Source organism: Molossus molossus, unplaced genomic scaffold (assembly GCF_014108415.1).
Source record: "Molossus molossus isolate mMolMol1 unplaced genomic scaffold, mMolMol1.p scaffold_m16_p_3, whole genome shotgun sequence".
Lineage (NCBI taxonomy): Eukaryota > Metazoa > Chordata > Mammalia > Chiroptera > Molossidae > Molossus > Molossus molossus.
Genome location: NW_023425366.1, coordinates 63126942 through 63150995, shown reverse-complemented (window position 1 = coordinate 63150995; position 24054 = coordinate 63126942). Strand labels below are relative to the sequence as shown.

Below are 24054 nucleotides of genomic sequence, written 5' to 3'. Positions count from 1 at the left end.
ATTCTTCCTTGGGGTTCACATCAAGTGAATCTTTCTTCTTGGGGTCCACAAGTTCAAATACTAAGGCAACCAGGACTTGAGAGGCCAAGATTCCAAAGAAAAAAGGAACTGTCAAAGCATTTGCCACTTTTGAAGCTGCCGATCCATGGGAAGAAAGGCTAAGAAACTAACCAGAAAGCAGCTCTCAGAGGCTAAAACGCTGAGCAAAGGGTTCAGCAGCCTCACAGTGCTGGGCAATGAGAAAATGGAGTCCGGGGACTGCCAAGGAGGCGGAGTTCCAGGTATCACAGTAGGTTTTCACTGGAGTCACCTTTACTGTCTTTCAGCTTGCCTAAGGGGGTGGGAGATGGGCAAACATAAATAACCATCACGGGGCCCCAAGCCTCTGAGCACACGAAAGGTGATCAGCCCACATTCCGTGTGCTTTTCAAAGAAAATGAAATCTTAGAGGAAAAAACTTTAACTTATTTCTATCCAGGGGTTGTACACCAGCTATGGGAATTTACCCTGCAAACGCTTTTGTTTGGCCCACACAATGTTTACTTAATGTCATTTGCATGGAGTCTACGATCCAGTTCTTCTACAGTCCCCACCAATCCCTATAGTCTCACAAGAAACTTATTTCACCCACATACGGTACTTGCTTGAATCTGAAGGCATTTGCTAAAGATTTAAAAGCAGATGAGTGACCATAATGTTGTCTACTAAGCACTGCGATGGTCAACACAGTGGGGCCACAGTATCTTCAGTGAAGGAAGCACCTATGAGTAGCAGAGATCACTGGAGGAAGACCTGTGGCTTAGGAAGGGTTCGAGACTAGGCTTACAAATCTCCTCTTTTTGACCTATCATTTGTCTTAATATAGCTTCTGGGATAACTGGTGGGGTTTTCTTGTCCATTTATTCATTTATAATATTTTGTACTTGTAAAACATTATATAGTTTACAAATTATATTTTATACATATATTTTTACACGATCATTCAGACTAACTTAGGGCAAGAAGCAGCACCTCGGGAAAGTAGATGACTAGCGTTCAGAGATGTCGTCACTTGGCAGAACAGAGGTCGCATGACACTCAATTGTATGTTCATTCTATTGTACCTGACAGCCCAGCACTAAAGAATGGCACCATAAAATATGCCTATAAAAGAATTTACAAAAAAGTATTTTAAAAAGTATCCTCTCCACCCCAATATTTGAGTAATATAAGAGATAAGAATAAAACGTTAGATGCTGGGAAAAATTATAAATGAACACGAAGGCAAAGAATCTGAATGAGCAGGTGAAAGCTGGCCCCAAATTTTTTACTTCCTTCATTCTCCCCAAAACAGTTTTAACAAGAGGAAGTATGTGTCTTACTCTAATTCTTGTAGGCTTACTATTTAAAAAATCAGTGTGTGCTAGATCTTTTCACAGGTAAAGTTCCACAACGTCTGGAAAGACCTACTATATGGTTAAAATGCAAAACATGTGGTCACAGAGTGCACAGAAAAAACTGAAATGGAAAAACCATGGAGTAAAACAGTAAGACAGTATCAGGGCAGGAGATATGAAGGCACCTGTTTTGTAAGGATGAAGCCAGGTGTCAAAAGGCAGTCTACACAATCCCTTCATTACTAAAACCACATTTATGGAAGATATTCGCTGGCAGATCAGAGAACCTAGTGCAAACAAAAGTAAAAATCCTAGTCTGTCTGGTGCCTGGCCTGGCCAATCAACAGGCTAATGAGGAGTCCATGCAGATGCTGTCATTCATTGTCAAATGGAGTAAGAGTCTGGCCGGTGTGGCTCAGTGATTGAGCATCAACCCTTGCACCAAGAGGTCACTGGTTCAATTCCCAGTCAGGGCACATATCCAGGCTGTTGGCCCAATCCCCAGTGGGGGGCATACAGGAGGCGGCCAATCCATGTTCTCTCCCATTGATGTTTCTATCTCTCTTTCCCTCTCCCTTCTTCTCTCTAAAATCAATAAAGGAAAAAAATTAAAAATTAAAAAACAACAACAAAACAACAAAAAACAAACAAATGGAGTTTGTGTGCACAAACACACAAAGATATTTCACCAGCCCAGATGCTACTAAATACTGGACAGAGTGGCATGACCCAATCAAGATAATTTAAATACATCTCCTTGCCCTGGCTGGTTTGGCTCAGCAGTTAAGAGTGTTGGCCGGCGGACAGGAGAGTCCTGGGTTCGGTTAACGCCTAGGGGCACATACCTGGGTTGCGGTTTGTCCCCGGCCCCAGTTGGGGTCACGTGGGTGGCAACCACTCGATGTGTCTCTCTTACATGGATGTTTCTCTCCCTTTCTTCCTTCTTCTCTCCCTCCCACTCTATCTGAAGATAAATGGAAAAGTGCCCTCAGGTGAGGATGAAAAATAAATAAATAAATAAATACATACATACATACATACATACATACATACATACACTTTCTTGTCTAAGCTTCTGTACATATATTGTAAAGTTATAGAAGTAGCCTGGGAAGTTTGGAAGAGCACACAAGGCGTTCATTCGCCTCTGCATCTCATTCTACAAAACAAGTGTAGTGATTTTATTTTTCCACTGAACTTGACATGGCTCTGGGACAAATCAATGATACAGTCCCAACTTCCCTTGGCTTCTACATGTTAATTCCAGGGTTTTCTGGAAGATTGCTTTTCCACTCTTCATGAACAGTTCATGTGCTTGTCTCCAATGGAAACAAAGTGACACTTCTTATTACTGTTGGCTGTTGAAAAGCAATTGCAAAGGGAGTGCCTTGAAACAATTAGTCCTCTGTAACTGATTATTTAACAATATGTATTTCCCAAGAGCTGTTTATCCTCAAAAGGAAGCAGCCAAGATCACACATATAAGGTCACACATGTGTCCGGCATCTAGGCAGACACCTGCACTGAACCCCTCTGGATGCTAATTGGAAATTCTCATAGATGAAAATTAAAGGAGGATTATTAGTTTTCTTCTCTATCCCATTTGTAATGAATTCTGTATGTTTTCATGAGCAAAGGAACATGGTCCATTTCTTACGCTACTTCAAGGACTATTTTCATTTGGGAAAATATCTTCCTAAGAGATGGCTTTAGTTTTAAAGCTGAAATTCAACGTAGAACAAGAGATACACAGAAAGCAAGGAAGAAAGAGAGAAAAGAAGGAAGAAAGAGAGGGACTAAAAGAAGGAGAGTGGGAAAGAAAGAAAGAAAGAAAGAAAGGAAGGAAGGAAGGAAGGAAGGAAGGAAGGAAGGAAGGAAGGAAGGAAGGAAGGGAAATAAGAAACACTATTTTTCTGTATAAGAAAAATGCTTTCTGAGTTGAAGGTGCTCTTGTGGCCACCAAAGAATAACAACTAAAGAGTAGAAGAGGCTCTTCCCACCTTTGAATCACTTATTTCCCAGCCATTAAGACACGACGTTAAGAATCAAAATGATTTTAGCCAACTGCTGGTCTTAAACTTGAATATAGGCTATATATTTTTAGCTACAGATTCCATGTTGTAATTCCCTTCTCTGGAATAGTGAATCATTCAATAGCTCTCAGGACACATCTCGAAACCAGATGCTTTTACAAATGAACATATATAAGTCATTTACTGACAGACAGTCAAACAGGACTGCAGAATGTGACCTTGTGAAGCACATACTGAGAAGTGTCGTATCCCAGTGTTATATAAAGTTTGGGTCTCCTGCCAGCTTTTACATTCCAAGAAGAATGCATTTCAGCTTTTGGAAAGATTCTTCTGTGTATATGAATCTGTCTCCAAAAACTTATTTTCTAGCATCTCCAAGAAGCTCATGCTTGAAACTGCTGGCTACTCTGACTGTCTTCCACGGAATTCCCCGTAAGTTATAATTGTCAGTGAAATTTTGACACAGTAAATGGGAGAAAGCCCTAGAAGAAAACTTGAAATAAGTGTTGTATATGAATCTGAATCTGACTGGTTCATTTGGGTTAAAAATGGAAAAATACTTTATAACATAATTCAGCTAGGAGCAATATGCAAATTGTTCAATGACTGCGGCACAGGCACTGACCAATCACAGTGGCTGTAGGTTCAGTGCTTGACTAGGGTTCTGAAGGGCCCCTGACTGGCCCAGCAGCAGCCTTTTAGCTGCTGGAGGTTTGGGGATGCTTCTACCTTAAGTAGCTAGAAGACTGGGGCGCACACAAGGTTTAAACAGTACTTACTTCAATATTTTAACAACTGTTAGGTTTCTACCAGTCCCTACCAGCTAAGTATCAGGCCTGGTGATTACTCCCATTAATTGTTACACAAATTTGGATATAACTTGGACTAAAAAGCTTTAAAAAGTTGTGATCTATAATTATTAGCATAATTCTACATAGAAATAATAAACTCATTTTTTAAAAAATAAAGATTATTAGATTAATGGATCAGGGAATTAGGGAAAATATTAAATGCAGTGCCTTATGAATTTCTTGTGGACCATATAGAGATATTTGGTTGTAGGATGGATCTGAAGGACACAATAAACAGACATCACACTGATGAAATGTCCTAGTGGTGTGACAACAGCCGTCCTTATCCCTGTCCAAACTTATGCCAATGAACAAGAAAATGGAGAAAACGTATGGTAGACACCTGTTATTTTGGCCTCGATAGCACTATAGCTATTCCCCCTCCCACCCTTGTTGGTAAAAGGATCCTTTCTTCTGGCCCTGGCTGGTGTGGCTCAGTTGTTTGGGTGTTGTCCCATGCACCAAAAAAGTTGCTGGTTCAATTCCTAGTCAGGGCACACGCCTAGGTTGCAGGCTGGATCCCCAGTGGGGGGCATGCAGGAGGTGGCCAGTTGATGTTTTGCTCTCAAGTCGATGTTTCCCTCTCTCCCTCTCCTTTCCTCTCTCTCTAAAAATCAATAATAATAATAATAAAAGAATCTTTTCCTCTGATGGAAATTCCCCTCATGTGTGTTTTGTGAGATAAATTCAACTCCTTCTACCAGTGGAGTCTGCTCATGACCCAGGCTTCACCCGACTACCTGTCATACGATTGGTTTCTGGATAGTCTGTGATCCCAACACAATTCAAGTCCTTCACAGAATTTTCCTGTTGGGGAATAAGCTCTTTCCCTGCTGGGGCAAGTAAGCTGGTAGAAGTTGAGTTTTACACCTGGTGGCCATGACGCTCAAGAAGATTATTAAGTAATAAAAATAACAGTAGACATAGTTAGAATGATTTTTAAACCCCATTTTGCACTTGTATTCATCATGCTTTAAAAACTACTTTATTCAGTTTCTTAAATGCTCAGATGTATCAGAAGTTTGGTAGCTCAACCTTGAATATTCAGAAAGTGATTTAAAAAGTCCTGATACTATTTCCAGTAATCAAGACTCCTATTTTGTAAAACTGCATCAAATAATAGCTATTAAAAACCAGAATATTACAGAAATATACCTTTCATCTATCAGTCTCAGGTACCTATGACATAACAATAATAATCTGGATGATAAAACGAAGTAGTAATTTCCTCTGAGCAAAATGTAGTAGCCAAGCATGTGTACATAACATACCTTTGAGGTCCCACATGTTGACAAAGGCAGTAACAGAAATACAAAAGCCAGTAAAACAAAACAATAAAACCCACAAAAATACCCCCAAACCACAACAACAAACTATTAAATCTTCACAGAATATACTTTGAAGATCTTACTGCTATATAGCCATATTCCATAGGAATGCTTGAGTTGAAAACATGAGGCAATTTCTATATCAAATGAACCCCGATAAACCCTGAAGAAATCACATTTTCCAAGTGTTCCTTTAAGGACTGATTGAGCCCTGGTACCAGGAATGGACCAGTGTGCCAGAGACCAGGCAAGAGTGATGCAAATAATCATTGCTTCAATAGAGCCACGCAAATGAAATGAAGCTCATTAAACATGAGCAGCTTGAAATATGTTTAGCTTTTACTTATACTTAGCTTGTATTAAGTTCCTAAGAGAAAGAGACCATACCAATTTCTTTTATTTCTCCCTACAATGTATAGTTTAATGCTCAACTGCCCTTCTTTAATACAACCAATCTCCACAAGAGCTCAACAGACTTTTTCCTGTGTATGTGGTTTATATGTTACACTGGCTACCATTTTAATCTTAAGGTTTACATTTGCTTAATTAATGCTGGCTGGTTCAATGAAAAATTTCCAGTTTCCAACCTCCACGGAATCCCACTGCTAACTCTCTAAGCAGTCATTTGGATTTATTTTCTGTTTAGAATCTGCTCCACATTTTTTTTTTACCATTTTTACCTTAAGCTCTCAACTCATTCAACAAATCTGCTTGCTTGCTGACTTTGAGAGAAGAGAGAAGGCATCAGATGCAAATTCCAACTCTCTATACTTATTTTTTAGCTCCAGAATCGTATTTTCATGTTTATCTGTCCTTCCTTCTTCCCCTAGCCTCAGAGAGAAAATACGCGTCTGCCCCTCCTCAGAGAAGCCCTTGTCTCTGCTGTCTCCCTGCCCCATTGGTGATCTTGCCATGGCAACGATCCAGTTGTCAGTTTCTCCTTCTTTGTTGGTTCTTTTTTTTAAAAATTTTTTTTTCTTTATTGATCTTAGAGAGAGGAAGAGAGAGGGAGAGAGATAGAAACATCGATGAGAAAGAACATCGATTGGCCACCTCTGGCATTTCCCCCACTGGGGATCAGGCCCACAACCAGGGCAAGTGCCATGACCAGGAATCGAACCAGTGACCTCTCGGTGCAGCATCGACGCCCAACCACTGAGCCACACCAGCTGGGCTCGTTGGTTCTTTTCACAAGCAAAGAAAACAAAAACAAAATAATATCCTTTCAATGACCAACCAACTTTTCTTCTTAGGCTATTACTTTCTCTCTTGTTGCATTCTCCATTATATTTCCTGAATAATAAAAATAACTGTTCTTTTTGTGTGAGGTACTGTACACCTGCTTTACATTTATTACTCCATCTAATTAAGTCACACCATAATCCCAAATGGTATTTATCCATGAGGAGGCAGAAGCCAAGAAAGTGGGTAGAGTTAGGATCATGCTCTATACCAGTGGTTCCCAAACTAGGGTCCCTAGACCAGCTGCAACAGCGTCACCCAGGAACTTGTCAGAGAAGCACATTCCCAGATCCCGCCCACAGCTGCTGTTCTTGAAATGCAGGGTGGGGCCCAGCAATCACTGTTTCAACAACCCTCATGTGACTCCGATGCACACTGCAGTTGGGGAACCACTGCACTAGACCACATGTCTCCTCGTTCTCACCCTATTTATTGTCTCTGCTACACTTGACCGAGTTTGGTCCTGTTTTCTTCTGAAGCATTCTTTTCTAACAGCAACTCCCTGCTGCCAAACACCAGTCCTCTGTCAGAAGGATCTGTCACTGGCTCTCTCACTGTACCTAGTCACTAAAACACTGATTGGTAGCTTTGTCTCCCAAATCTCACTGACTCCCCAGCTTCCGTGCCCTCCCTAGAAGCCTGCCCTTGATGTGATCTCCATTTGACGAAAAGGGTCAGGCCCCAGCCATTCACCGCGCCAGGCACTTGCAAGTGAGTTTGCTCTCTCGCACTCTACATTCCCACATTTAATTGGCTGACCATGCTTCATTAATTTATGTCTACAGCAGTTCTCACACCTGTCACTACTTTCTGTCCCCAGGCGCACTGCCAGAACACAGGCTGGAATAGAGCACCAGCCTACCTGCCTGGGGCTGCTCCTCTTCAACACCCTCCCAAGTGTTTCCCGTCAGCCTTCTAGAGAGTAGGTACGCACATGCCCTTCCCACACACTATCTATCTATCTATCTATTTATTTTTATTATCATTATTATTTTAATCCTCACCTGAGGATATTTTTCCATTTATCTTCAGATAGAGGGAGAGGGAGAGAGAGAGAGAGAAACATCAATGTGAGAGAGAGACATCGATTGGTTGCCTCCTGCATGACCCCGACCAGGGCTGGGGACCAAACTGCAACAGAGGTACGTGCTCTTGACCGGAATCGAATCCGTGACTCTTGGTCCCAGGGCCGATGCTCTAACCACTGAGCCAAACCAGCCAGGGCCCATACACTATTTAAATAATTTTTTATAACACACACATTTAAAAAAAAATCAGAACAAAAAAAACAAAACCCCTAACTCTGATGGCTTCCCACTGCTTAAAAGCTGAAGTGGAACCTACCGTGACCTGGTAACATGGCACTGAAGCCAACCCACCTTCCGCCTCCTCTCCCACCACTACCTTCTAACTGCAAAAGTTCCTGGCTCGCTTCCACCCTTTAGCTTAATCTAGGCAAAAAGTATCACTTTCTCCTTTTGTAGCCCAGGCTAACATTGTTTTCTCTGCCTGAATACCCATTCCTAACCATACATTCATCACTTATTTAATAAACATTAAAGGTGTCACAGACTTATGGGCAGGCAAAATGAATGAATCAAGTCGACAAGGTGTAACAAGGCCACATGTCCCAACTAAAGGGGCCAGCATCTACTCAGGACTTGAAGATTGTTGCCAAGCAAGCACTGCCAGCAGAAATTCAGGGTTTCTTGGTATTAAAAGTTTGTAGCGAATATTAAAAAAAAAATCTAGCCCCTGGCTGGTTTGGCTCAGCGGTTAGAGCATCGACCTGCGGTCCAGAGAGACCAGGGTTCGGTTCCCGCTAAGGGCACATACCTCGGTTGCGGTTTGTCCCCGGCCCTGGTTTGGTCATGTGGGTGGCAACCACTCGATGTGTCCCTTTAAAGTTGATGTTTCTCTCTCTCTCTCCCACTCTCTCCCTCTCACTCTATCTGAACAAAAAATGGAAAAATGTCCTCGGGTGAGGATAAAAAAAAAAAAATCTAAATCAGGTCTATGTACCACTGTGTGTCTAACAAATACAATACGTCTTTAGGCTGTCAGTGTGGCCCTAGATGTCAGCCGCACCAGGGCTTAGGGCTTCACGGGTGACTAGAACAGGGCCTCTGACTTGAGTGGCTTACTTCTGAGGATCAGCTCAAATGCTGGTACAGACAGGAGTCAACAGGCCCTTCACCCGGCTCTCATAACACTTTGTTTACATGGCACCTGCCACAGTTTATGCTCATTGCTAAGTGTTTACTCCTTTGAATCACCAGATCCTAAAGGAGCAGGGCTGTCACCCCCGGCCTGGTCATGACACCTCTAGCTAGCTCACTGTGCTAACACTAGATGCTTAATTATAACTATATCTACAGACAGGTGTCTGCATATCAACTTGATTCCCAACTTTAAAGTTACTTTGTATTTTTTTCCCTTCCTAAATCGACATTATGCTTTGATTAGGCACCCTGCTGTAAAATACACTCTCACTAAAGAATCTGTCTCCTTTGCAAAGCTAAATGTGCTTTGAGTCATATTTTAGTTGTATGACATAGTCTCCTAATATGTTCTTTTACTCAGGTTCCTTGTAAGACGGTGATCAAAAAGAGGACCGTGTAGAGATCTCGCTGGTAAATTCAAGAAATTATTTTAGTTTAGAACAGAACTTTTCACATGAGGAAAATGTATTCATTTGTTCCATTTGTTAATTTCAGGGTGCGACTTTTTCCCATTTAACAAAAGCACCAAAAAAAAGTCAGCTTTAATTTTTGCCACAGTTCCTTAATTTCTAGTTATGCTATCCAAGCATGCTCACAAAACTAATTTAAGCTGGGTACTGCCAGACTTGGAGGATGGCAATCATTTTTAGTGAACCAAAACACCCTCATTTCACTAAGCACCAGACATATGAGGGGACTTCTGAACACTGCAATCTATTTGACTCTTCAATTGATCTGATTTCTAGACTTACCAGCACAAGCCCTCCATGGCTGTCACTTGCAAAGTTTATAAACATCAATTCTGCTGCACAAAAGTAAGTTTCTGTAGTTACTTAGATGTTCTCAAAGGAAAGGAGGGTAAATATGTCTTCCCTCTCTCTATAGAACCAGCGTGTTAGAGGGCAGCCCTATTTCAGGTGTGAAAGATCTAACCCCCATCATTTACTCTCCAACTCTGCATGATATTACTATGGGCACAAACTCACCTGTGTGTGGACAACTACTTTCTTTACAAAGAAACGCCGTGCCATGTGTTCACAAGCGGAATGTGTACCATCAGTAATGAAATGCAAGGCTTACCTGCAGACTGTTGAAAATGACAAAGAGGACCAACATCCAGAGGTGTCTGTAAGCCATGTGTAGGCCTCCCCAAAGCCATGTCACAGAAATCAGGGCAAAGAGATACAAAACCAGTGGAATTTCTAGAAATTGTAAGAAAGAAAAAGACATTTTGAGCTTCAGAATACTGCATAGTCACACAGATACACACAATTATTTTTGCCACCTTTCTTGTATTACTCTCTATGCCTAAGTACCCATTTTGGAAAAACAACCTTGGAAATCCCATTCATATGCCAAAGAGAAGGCACATTGCTGAGTCCACAATCTTCCTGTTTTGCTGGTAGGTGGGGGGATGGGGAAGAATGAGAACGGTTCCTCTCCTAGACTGCCACCTGCCGGACTGTTCTGGAAGTTACATGAACAACTGTGGAGATGAAATCACTTTTAACTCCTAGGTAAATTTTAAAGATAGCTACACTGGGAAATGGCTGGTAGGTATCAGTGTGCTCTTGAAATGAGTGCAGTCCCATTTGACAGTTTAAACAAGAAATGATATAAAAATGTGTTTGTGTGTGATGGAAATTATGTACTCATCTCTTGTTTACTAACTGAGAAGATCCCAAGCTTTATAGCTAGGGTTAAGAGCAGAGACGAAGTGACAGGATTCACTACTGTCAACACTAAGCTTATTCTGCCCATCATTCTCCCCTGCAGTCCATGCCAATACTTTTCAGAACAGATTTCTTCAGGGCTAATGGGCTTTATTACCCTTCCCACTTGTTTTTGATATTTGGGTTTTTAGAATAACCTTAACGAGGGGATTTTAATATTTAAATGACAAGCTATATAAGACTTGGAAAGTGAATCAGATCTTAACAGCTGCAAATAAACACATTTTCAAGTTGTTAAAAGACACTAGGCTGGACCACACCACTGACAACTCTCATGACAGACCTGAAAGTCCATATATACCCACCATCAATTCACACCTCAAATCCACATGTACTGGAGAAGTTAGGACAACTAAATGCAACTGTAGCAATTTTTAGATTTCATTTTGAAACAATTTCAAACTTACAGAAGAGTTGCAAGCACAGTATGGCAACAGAGTTTTTTTTCTGAACCATTTGAAAGTTGCCAACCTGATCCCTCATTATCACCCTCTGTAATACTTTAATGTGTATTTTCTACAAAGACATGCTCCTACATAAAGATAATACAACTCTCAAATCAAGAAACTGACATTGATACGTTACTACCATCCTCAGATCCCCATTCAATAGCTGTCAATCATCTCAGCTGGTTCCTTTGCAGAAGGACCCAGATGGCATGTTTCTGTAGTCTCCTTTAATCCCAAACAGTTCTGTGTGTCCTTGGCTTTCATTACTTGGACACTTTTAAGACTACCAGCCAGTTTCTCATATAGAGTGTCCTTAAATTTGAGTTTGTCTAATGTTTTCTTGTGATTCTGTTTGTAACCTTTTGCAGAAATCATAGCAGAGATGCTGGGTTCTTTTTATAGCACTCTATTGTTGGCACAAAAATTCTATTTGTCCCATTACTTGGGATGATCATTTGGGTCACTTGATTAAAACTGTGGCTGGCCCTGGCCGGTTTGGCTCAGCGGTTAGAGCATTGACCTGCGGTCCAGAGAGACCTGGGTTTGGTTCCTGCTAAGGGCATGTACCACAGTTGCAGTTTGTCCCTGGCCCTGGTTGGGTTGTGTGGGTGGCAACCACTTGAGGCGTTCCTTCATGTTGATGTTTCTCTCTCTCTCTTTCTTCCTCTCTCTCCCTCTTGCTCTATCCGAACAAAAAAATTGAAGAATGTCCTCAGGTGAGGATAAAAAAAAAGAAAAAAAGTAAAACTGTGGCTGTAAGGATTCTCTACTGTGAAGTTAATCTATTTTCCTTTGCAGTTAATAAATATCTGTGTGGTGTTACTTAAGTGAATGATAAAGGGGCTATATATAATAAATCTGGCAAGCTCAGGGGGGCCGCATAGCAGAACTGACAAGCTCAGTGACCCGGAGTAACCACATGGGATGGCCTGTTAATAAATTCCTAACTGGACAGGCCGTGGTGAGTGGTCACGTCCCAAGCCCATAGCTTCCTTAGCAAAGGTCAATCTGTACCTTAAGTGACCTCTGTCCATTGATCTTATGCATCTAGGATAACATGCCTTTGAAATGTCACAGTAATTTTCTTTTCTAGACCTCTCTGTGGCACAACCACAGGCAGAGCACAAGACCACCAGAACACGAGAGCACAGAACCCCTCCTTGTCATCCTGTTGCTCAAATACCATCTCTATGTGCTGTAAATGTTAAATGTTAACTACCCTGTACACACTGGTGTAAAAGAAGTATTGTTTTTTCATTTTGCTTTTTATCCAATCCTAGAGATCTCCCTGCTTTGCTTCCTTCCATCTCCTTAATCTACCACAGTGGATTCCATGGACCTCCCTTATGTTTCCTCCTCTGATTCTAAATGCATTTGAGCAAATGCAAGACTGCCCTCTCAAGAGCATTTTTTCAATCCCTTGAGATCTTGCTTCGAGGCATGTCCTCAAAATTTTGGCTCAAATAAATTCTTTTTTTTTCTTTATTGATTTTAGAGAGAAAGGAAGGGAGAGGGAGAGAGAGATAGAAACATCGATGAGAGAGAACATTGACTGGCTGCCTCCTATATGTCCCCCACTGGGGATCAGGCCCACAACCTGGGCATGTGCCCTGACCAGGAATCGAACCAGCGAGCACTGAGCCACACTGGTTGGGCTCAAATAAATTTTTATAAAACTTTTCTACAGGCTGAACATTGTTTCATCAACACTTTGAAATTAGGTAAATATCCTTTCCCGTATCAAATGTTTGATTAATTAATTAATTAATTAATTTCTATAATATGGACTCATAAATTCTCAATTTTTAAATGGGTTATTATTCATTATTATAATTTCTTTGATGCCTCAATTGTTCTGTTTGTTTAGTAGGAACACCTTCAAAAGAGTTCCCATGCTTTTTGCTGTGTCCCCATCATTCCGTGAACATTTCCTCATCTTGTACTTTCCCTGCCTCAGTCCTGGATTCTTTTAGGTGACAGTGGCATTTAGAAACCAAGATTTGGGGCTAAGTTATGCTCATATTGGGGTGCTGTTGCTCCTAAGCCCTTTCAGGGAACAGAACTCGGGAATGTATGTATGCACACACATACGCATAAATGCACATGTAGGGCTATAGATAAATATTTTTCTATATTTTTCATTACTATGCAATGAAAGAGTTCACACCAGTACTTCCAATTCCAATCCAACACCACTAGGTTAATTCGAATGCTCTCCTTTTCCACTTGTGTAACTCCCTTCTCTGTTGTTAAGGAATCTATTTCTCATTATTCTTAATATATTGACAGATTTGATCATCTGCCTATTTGACTGTAGCCAATCTCCCGATGCTGGGAACACTTCCCTGGCCCCGGCCGCCCCTGCACGCACTCAGGTCTGACACCTCGTGCTGGCCTGCACCCCTCACGGTGACTGCGGCCCACACACCATGCTCCAACACCTTCCTTTCGATGCATACTTTGCTCTGTACCAACTAATGGCTTCACGATAGAATTGTTTGAGAAGGGAAGGAAAAGAGGAGGAAAAACAAGAAGAGAAAGGAAAAAAAAGAGAAGAGGGAGGGGGAAGAGGAAGAAGGAAACCGAACACTTTTGAAAAAACATATACCCTTCATAGAAAAATAAAAAATTGTTTGAGTTATTATTATAACTGTACAGAAAAAAAAAGAACACAGTGTATATAGATTAATACATGCTTTGTCATTAATGCCTTACAGTAGTACAGGAGAATATATTAAGATTTATTTAATTTTCATAAAAATTCATTTTTGTTTTATAAAATCATACCATTTGATAAGGGGCCAGAGGCTCATTTTTACTTTTAACAAGATACATACCCCAATATTTAGGAAACTGCCCAAGTTATGCTTATGAAATTTTTCAAAGATTAGGTATTAAGTCTGGCAATTGCATTCTTTGCTCAAACTGTGTAAACACAAAATTCTATTTATGGCTCTGTGCAGAGTACAAAAGGACATGCATATTTCTCGTGAACAACGAGGCACCACATTTTCAGAAACCAGCCTGCATGTTCTCGGAGTGCCTAGGGCCAGACAAGTGCCGTGTGCTCCCAGAGCTCGGCGGGAAGCCAGGAGAGCGCACCAGGCCTGACCAGAAACACCGGGGCCCATGCTTTTCTGGAACGCGGTTGAACAGTGTGGTAGCTTGGCACACCAGATCAGACACTCTGCGAAGAAGGAAGCCAGTTATAAATAACTCAGTGTACTGAACAACAGACCCCAGGCTGGTTTTCCAACAGTTCATCAGCAATCAGGATGTGATTCCAAATGGAAGAAACCTATCCAGAGGTACTTTTGGATTTTGTGAGCCTGAAGTTTATAAAACTTGGGGAGGTTTCTTTAAAATATAGACATTAAAAAAGCATAATTAGGCATAAGATCTTTAAAGGGGTCCCTGCACATAAGAGGCCCTGAAACTTAAGCTTCATCTACTTTATGGTTAATCCACCTGAGGAAGGACGTTTCACCCCTGTGGGGCTTAGGGTGACCATGACCAAAAGGAGAAGGGTGTGGGGAATGGGTGATGGTGGTGAAGGTCAGAGAGGGCATGCTCTTTAACAGCGACTATGAATTCCATTTGGCAAACAGAAAATTAATGTTCTTTTTAATATAAATCATTTGCCTTTTATATTTCCCAAGCTGACTCTCATACCTGTTTGGTGAATGAGTTTTTGTTTGTCTACATAAGTCAATGTTTACCAAAGCAGGCATGCATCATTGGCTATGTTAGAAACATGTTTAAAGATGAATCAGTTGACAGAAAACAAAATCATTTTAATGTGCTCAATAAGAGGAAGCCCTAAAAACACAGTAGGCCCAGGAATAAGGGTGCCTATCTAAAAGACTATGCTATCCAGAATATATAAAGAACTCCTACAAATCGACAACGAAACACAACCCAATTCAAAAACAGGCAAAGGATTTGCACAGAAACGTCTTCAAAGAAAACGACATACAAATTGCCGATGAGCACATAAAAAGATGATCACCATCACTAGTCATGAGGGCAATGCAGTTCAAAACCATAGTGAGCTTCCTACCCACTGGGGTGGCTAGGGCCAAAGAAGTAGAAAATTACAAATGCTGACAAAAATGTTGAGAAAGTATAACCCGTGTGCATTGTTGGTGGGGATGTAAAATGGCACAGCTGCTGTGGAAAACTGGTGATACTTCAAAACATTAAACATAAAATTACCATATAACCTGGCAATTCCACTTCTAGATGTATACTCAAAACAACTGAGAGCAGGGATTCAGTGGAGATTCAGTGTTCATGGCAGTATTACTGACAGAAGACCAAAGGCACAAACAGCCCATTGTGCATTATGGAAAGTGGGATAGTTGTGGAACAATGGAATATTACTCAGCCTTAAAAAAGAATAATATTCTGACATATGCTACAACATGGATGGACCTTGAAGACATTATGTTAAGTAAAGTAAGTCAGACACAAAAGGACAAATATATATTGTGTGATTCCACTTGTATAAGGTGCCTAGAAAAGGCAAATTCATAGAGACAGGAAGTAGAACAGAGGTTAGCAGGGGCTCTGGTAGGGGTAGAGGTTTATTGGTTGGGTAGAGTTTGTTTGGGATGATAAAAATGTTCTGAAAATGGATGGTGATGGTCTCACAACATTGTGAATGTACTTAGCGCCACTAAATTGTGCACTTAAAAGTGGTTAAAATGATAAACTTTATCTTATGTATATTTTACAATGGAAAAACAAAAGACTATGCCAACAAAGGCAGACGTGTCAAGATTAAGTTCTACTCTAAGGAGAAAAAAAAAATCCTCAAAGTACTTAATTTGGCAAGGAGTCACTAACGTGAAATTACTTAAATTAGCAAGAAGTCACTAGTGTGAAAAACAAAGTAGTTTGAAAAGGTTTTAGTGAAAGAAATTACTTGTGGAAAGAAAACAACCCCAGCAAGTGGTGCGTCACTGAGTACTACTATCATTAAGAAAGTCTACTTATGGGAGTTTGTAAATTCCACTGAGAATACATTAAATCTCTTTATTTTTTAGTACAAAATATGATTTCAATGAATTTAATTGCCATTTTTAAAGAAAGCATGGTGCTATATTATCGCCTTTCTTTGTAATCACAGCCTTGGTATTTATTGTTAAGCACCAGAGACAACAATAAAGGCTTTATTATGGAAATCACACCTCATTTACATGAGGCTAAAATTTATTCTGTGTTTACAATCTTCTAAAGTACTTGCTTTCATTTTACCTCCCTGACCTTCTGACTCTAACAATTTGGATGTGCTACTAAAACAAACTTATCACCATAAAACAAAGAACACATCTGTAAAATAATGTGGATTTAAGATATTTATGGGTCTATTCATAACAATAGGCATGCATTATTTTAAATGTGAAGAAAGGGTAATTGAAAAAAAGGTTATCAAAAGGTCTTATTTTTAAAATATGGCTCTAAATGAAGATACTTTGAGGCAAATAAGTTTCATTGTTCTGACCCATTTCTTGGAGAGAAAATACTGTGTTCTTGAGCTTTCTTAACAGAAATCCCACAATGCACAGTTTCCCACCAGTGTTCTCAGCAAAGAAACCTAAAGGCATAGAAGAAGACAACAGGGTATGTATTTCACAGAACTGCCAATCAGCACTAGCATACAGTGGGTGGAACAGATCACAAATTTATGGGCTGATTTGCAGATTGTTCAAAGAAACACTCCATACCTCATTTACTCATTTACCCCATTCCTAAATTTTGGTCACTAGTCCTATATTTGGTTCCAATTTTAGAATTTTCTTTTTGCTTCAGTACCTCAAATACATTCCAGAAAGAGCTCTTAAGACCCATTTGGATAAGGGAACCCACTGGAAGTCCTGTGGCTCCTGTCTTGAGATACAGTTGCAAATGTTTGTTGCTGCAGGCTAGACTTGGCATTCTCAACTCTCCACAAGTGCCAGGCTCTGCATTTGATTTGACCATTACTAAATTCATAATCTTCAAAGTCACCTTCTTTTAAAATTTTTAAAAATTATTATTTTTTATTTTTCCATAAAAGTTGACATTCAATATTATATTAGTTTCAGGTGTACAGCATGGAAAAGTCACTTTCTTTCAATGATCCCTTTTGGGTCAACCATTTCCAAATATGCATCTCCATCTCTCCAGGCCTGGAGCATTCCAAAGTGTCTCAAACGAGTTACTCCAAAGCTGAACTTAGGATCCTTCCTCTCAAACTTTCTCTTCTTTCTGAGTCCGAGTGCCAACACCCACGTAGATTTATCTCATGGCTGATCATCCCTCATACACTACGTCAAACGGGACGGGATCACACATAAAGCAGTCAGCACAGAGCCTAGAACAAAGCTTGTGCTTCCTAAGCCTTAACTTGTCACCATCCTCATCCCCATCATGATCATGACTTTAATCAAGTTAGGAAAACAGGGCATGGCTACAGATAGCCCCCTCTTGCATATCTGAAGAGCCAAAATATCATGTAATAAAGAAACATGTTTAACTTTTTTTGTACCTGAATTTCCCAAACTTACTTGGTTACAGGACCTTCTCTTTACCTGATATAATCTGAAGATCACACTTGGAGAAGGGTTGCTTTCAGTGCACAGAATCTAAGTCCCACATCCAGACTGTCACTGAAAACTTCCTCACAAACCTATTTTAAATAGTCCTGTGTCTTCTATTCCCCTCCACCACCTTTTGATAGTTCTATTCTATTCTATTCTATTCTATTCTATTCTATTCTATTCTATTCTATTCTATTCTATTCTATTCTATTCTATTCTATCCATCCCATCCCATCCCATCCCACTTTTAAAAAGCTGGCAAGGAGAGTCACCATTATGTTGTGACTTACAATTTGCAAACCTCTGCTCTTGAAGGTAATTTAAATAGAATATTGTGGCCTATCTTAGACATAGGTACATAGAGTAAACATAACTATAATGGAGGTCTATGCCTACCACCTTCTTGTGTGGATTTACCCTCACTGACATATGAAGAAGACAAGCCTAATTTTGTAGGATCTATACAGGTGAGATACTGGATCCTACTGGATCTGGAGGCACAAAAAAAGTCAGTACTGGTCCTGAGTATATTTTCAAGAGAAAAAGAGGAAGAATGCGAGCAAATTCTCAGAGGAGTCTCGAAGTCTGCTGAAAACCTAAACAGCAGTACTTTGTCAACGGCTGACTTCGAGTGCTCCTGAATGCTGAAGGACAGTCCAGTGTCAGGCCTACTTTAAGTGTGATTTATTGGGAATGAAAAAAAAATGGTACAAGCCTAGAATTATGGTCTTGCCTTGCAAAAGCTATATATAATTTTCAATTTGCAGGCTATAATTTCGAATCTAAGGAGAATAATCAAGTTAGATGAGACATACCCACATGGACCTTGCACCAACTGTTATTAGAATAATTCCATTTGAACCATGTACTTCAAAGTTGCCAGATGCTAACCTACTGGGGCTGGGGTGTGTGTGTGTGTGGTGCGGGGGGAGGTCAAATAGATTTGTGATTCTTAGGAAAAGGTTAAATAGTCTGTTTTCATCTTGTGAGGAAAAATGTCTTGGAACTGGTAAGGAAAGTTATCAATTGGGTTCACGACCAACATAGTAATTTTCTACACATTTCATAAATATTTCATAAAATGACATTATCACAAAGTTTTTAGAAGATAGGAGTTCTAAAACAATCAGGAACTCAGCCAACTAACAATGGAAGACTGGCTTGTCCTAGTTTCTAACTACATTACTAGTTAGTTACTTAGCTGTGAAGAGTTGAAAACACTTATCTCCAGGCATGCTCAGGCACCTACCAGCAGCTCCCAACACTCTCAGCCTTTTATAATACAATGAAAATGTACAATGCATCTTTCAACTTGCCTACATCTATATTTTGCATCTTATTAAATGGCCTCATAATTGTTGAAAATTAGGTTACTATGTATTTGGCCATGAATATCCAGTTACAATTTTATAGTTTGATAAAACAATATACTGCAGTCATTAAGATTTATTAGGTTCAACTTCAACAATGAAGTCTTGAGTCAATTCTGACACAAGGTCTCAGAAAAATTAACACTACAGATAATTCTACGTGTGCAAGAAAACAATTTTACAATGTGTTAAATATGTTAGTTCCTAGAACTGCTTTCTGGTAAACCCTCAGTCCTTAGTCTGGATGAATGCCAATTGACCTGAATGCTTATTTTCTGTCTTTAATTTGGTTCTCTAGCCATTACATTACAAAACTGTAGCAACACTTAAGTTTTGTTTTGTTTTTATTTCCTTTGTTATGTTACTATTCTAAAAAATTTACTGGAGTTAAATATTTTGGTTCCTCTCTGTCAATGTGATTAATTGCATTTCTTCTCTCATCAGCAATCAGATAATCAGGGTATTGTTAGATCTTAAAAATAATGTTATAGGTATAATTCCCCAAAGCTTTGGAGATATACTTGGTCTCTGTTGTTAAAGAACTATATTTGTAAATAGAGAAAATTAATACCAAACCCACTTACAGAGCTGTTTTCAGACATATACAACAATAACAGACCATAAAGTTGTCTGATATCTGTACTACTTAAAGGCCTATCGTTATCCGTTTAGACAATGGCACAAGCACCCACAGGTGTGGCAGGGATTTTTATGCATATGGGAGTAAACTAATATCTTATTGCTCATTCTTTCTAACAAGCTTGGACCAAGCCCTTACAGAGAAAAGAAAGGGAAACCATTGTGTTAAGAAAGAAAGGCAATTCCCTGACTGAATGCCAGGGGAATGATCTAGGGAGAAGGTGGCTGTCCAAAAAAATAAAATAAAATAATCATATCTACATTGACAGAATGTGTATATTAGTGATCAAAGTAATTTGTACCCAGTGATACACTTTTATAATTTTCTTTCTGTATCTGTCTGTGTCATATGTAGACTTTGACAATTGTGAGATGTTTAATTACAACTCTTTTTCTTTTGTTTTTATTGGAGTTAAAATTGTTAATGGTTAGACTATTTCACAGGTGTCAAATAGTAGTAGTAAATGTAAAGTAGATGCAGTAGCTTATTTTTGTCCTAGGCTCAAAGCTCCTCCCTCCCTCCCTCCCTCCCTCCCTCCCTCCCTCCCTCCCTTCCTTCCTTCCTTCCTTCCTTCCTCCCTCCCTCCCTGCCTCCCTCCCTTCCTCCCTCCCTCCTTCCCTCCTTCTCTCTCTCTGTCCCTCCCTCTCTTCCCCTCTCTCTCTCTTAGTGAGAACATTGCAATTTTATTTAACTCTAGGTTCCATGGGTTTGGCATTAGTAGGTAAGATTAACGAATGAGCAGCCATAGAGTTTTGTGGTCACTGTGCTTCCCAAGCCCTCTAAATGGAACTATTTTTACTATTCAATTCCATTTTTAATAGGCTAAACAAATACTGCTACATTTGCTGTTGTTTATTTTCTTCTTTTTTTTTTAACCAGGTAAATCAATTTTGTTACAAAGTTTGTGAAACACATTTGTAAAAAACAAACAAACAAACAAAACCCCACAATTAAAAAAAAAAAATTCATGGTGGCAAAGCAGCTTTATCATAACCATAGATTAAGTATTTATTTGCAAATACTCTGGCATTGAGTGGGTGGGTGAAATGATGGAGAGAGAGAAATCACCACGTTTCTTGGAAACTGTACAAGTAAATGAATATAAAGATCAAATATTGTTTATTTCAATAACTTGCTGATTTACAACCACACTGATGTATGCTTTTTTTTTTTTTTAATAAAACTGTACAAGATGGCTTTAAATTGCTCTTCAATACTTTTAGTCTTTTCTATGACCCAATTTCTACTTCTTTCTTAAAGTGGATACATAATAATTATAAATCACATTATTTGATTTCCTGAAGGTTATTTATAATAAATTTTATAATTTGTTTCTGTCAAATTCAATTTAAAGGAAAGATCTATTTTAAATATGGTCCTTGAGCCAATTACAAAATAAAACATACCCCAGTGCATGCATTGGTGTTGACTGAGTGGGATTTATTCATGAAACAGGCAGAAGAGTAGAGTGGTACGGCATGGGCTGGGGCCAGATTACTCGAAGGCCATCTGCCAGCTGTGTAACGTGACCTTGGAAAGGTACTTAACTGCTCCGATATACAATTTACTCATCTGTACAATGAAAATAATATTAGCACCTCCCAAATAAGGTTTTGTAGATTCAGTGAGGATTTAGTGGTTAAAATGCAGAACACTTAGAACAGTTTTATATATAAACTTTGGCTACTGTTTGCTATTCAAGAAATAGATTTCATTAGCAAACATAAAAATATATTAGCTTAAATGTGATAAAAAATAAATTACATATGGATTTTCTTTCAAATATTATATATGTATATATACATACTATTATATATATGTACATATATACATACATACACTTTAATAAAAGGTAGAAGATAAATATCAGGAGAAATCAAGTTATATAACAATTTAGGGAAAACAGCAGTTACTTCCTGTCAGTGGTATCAGGGAGTCCTTTGTGAGGAAGAAGAAATTTCAGCTGGGCCTTGAAGATGAGCTATATTTGAACATGTAAATTTTGAGCTTAGGGTAGTGGGAATAGCACAAATAGATGCAAAAAGGCAAATGTATCAATTAGTGTAAATTATTCCTTTTGAATGAAGTTGAAGGTCCATGAAGGTAAATAGCGAGAATATTTGCAACACGGGGTCATGAAGGGATCTTGAGGGCCAAGCAATACAGGGTTATTTTACAGGAAATGGAGACCGTTCTGAGAAGAGGTGTGGCCTAATCCAAACGGAGCTTGAATTTTATAGGAAAGTAAATGGTGGAGAGAATGCTGGGGGCATGGATACCAGTGGTCAGAGTGAGGGATAATGAAGGCTGAGGCAAGGGAAAGGCAGAGAAGTGGCTCCCACAGTGGAAAGAAGGGGATACACACAGAAATATTACAGAAGTAGAATCTACCATGGTACCCCCTAATCAGAAAACAATGAGAAACTTTGAAACCATACAGATATTGGGACTTCAACACTGGAGATTCTGAATCAGTACATCTGTACAGTGCCTCATCAAACCATAATTTCTGAAAGTGTGATTTTGATGATTTTTTTAATAACTATTGAACTAAATGCCTATGACTGTGGAGTAAAAGAAATAATACTGGCTTCAAGGTTAGAAAAAAAAAGAAAAGGCGTAACAGGAAGAGGAGAAGAAAGGGAAAGAAAACAGTGATCAGAGCAAGTGGGACCAGTAGGGGAACAAAGTTGCTGACCAATTTTATACTGCCTGAGGGCAAGATATTACTCTCAGGGAGAGGATAGAAAATAAGTTGGGGAGAAAAGTTGGATTCAAGTTGACAGATTTGAAAATTACTACTATGACTTGAAAAAGGCAAAGGCAATCCCTGGAAAACACATGTACTCCAGAGTTGAGTCACAAGAAGCATGTGGCATGGCCTTGGATTGAGCAGGAAAATAAAAAGAGAGTATTATGAAAACCCAGACAGACAGACTATTCGAGAAGGTTTACTGATTTATGCAGAAGAGTTTAAGGATAAGATCACAAGGAAAGAGGTCAGTAGATTTAGGGTCCAAAGTTATAGGTGTTAAATGAAAGAGGATAAGCAAGTTACTTTTTTTTGAAATCCTCACCAGAGAATATTTTTCCATTTATCTTCAAGAGTGGGGGGGGGGGGGAGGAGGGGGAGAGAGAGACAGAGAGAGAGGGAGAGAGAAACATCAATGTGAGAGAGACACATTGATTAGTTGCCTCCCACATGACCCTGACCAGGGCTGGGGATTGAACCACAACTGAGGTACGTGACCTTGACCAGAATGGAACCTGATACACTTTGGTCAAGGCCAACAGTGCTTTAACTGCTGAGCCAAACTGGCCAAGGCTACTAGCAAGGTGTTCTTAAGATTTAGCAATGAGCAGAAGGTGATGAGTTCGGCTAGCTTCTATGGACTACTCTTCAAGAAGTTTGCTGCTATAGGAGTGAGTCCGGGAAGGAACTTGGTAAGGCAGTGAAGAGTGATGTATGGTTTTAGATGGAGGCGAAAGACACGGGGGGGGGGGGGGGGGGAGAGAGAGAGAGAGAGAGAGAGAGAGAGAGAGAGAGAGAGAGAGAGAGAGAGAGATTGATTTAAGATGTAGGGCAAGTAAAAGTGAATGAAACAAGTTCCAAGGGAAGAAAACTAGATGAAGGGCACAACTCAGAGAACTGGCTTTGGTAAGAATGAATTGTTTACCTCCTTATCTGAAATGGGAGGAAAAGTGGCAAAGCAGGAAGACAGGAGAAATGAGTATATAAAAATAAGGAAAGTTGAGTGAAGTGACATCATTTCACAATTGTATAGAAAGAGAGAATAAAATGTACTACGCCCAAGACTTCAGGGCAGTGGACGCTGCTTCAGAGATTACCCAAGAATCAGTGACAGGTAATCCAAAGGATTTGTGACGCGGAGAGATGGCCCAGTTTAAGGTTACTTAGAATAAATTAGGATCTATTACAGAGTAGTACCGATTGGCTGGTAAACAGAAGAGACATGTAGGCACTGACAGGACTGATGATTGGCAAAATGCTTAAGGAGGGAGCCAAGTTGGTGAGGAAATCAAAAGAGCTAGTGCAAATATCCCTGGAACATCCAATGACGGGTGGGGGGCGGGGTCGCCATGACAGTGAATAACAAGTGGAGTGAGGAGCAGGGAGAGGACAGAAAGACACTGTCCTCAGAGAGAGATGTGGAGACGGAAGTGGTGACCTAGGAAGGGAGGATATGATGAGAAATGGGAATTAC

The 24054-nt window shown here is 39.8% G+C and overlaps 1 protein-coding gene across 1 annotated transcript in view; it reads right to left on the bottom strand.

The window, feature by feature from the left end:
- The window catches only part of ADGRV1 (adhesion G protein-coupled receptor V1), a 526552-nt gene that overhangs the window by 46370 nt on the left and 456128 nt on the right, over positions 1-24054 (bottom strand). Inside the window, exon 88 of the mRNA XM_036279419.1 lies at positions 10133-10254. Within this exon, the coding sequence (XP_036135312.1) occupies positions 10133-10254 (122 nt within the window). The remainder of the gene's footprint in view (positions 1-10132; positions 10255-24054) is intronic.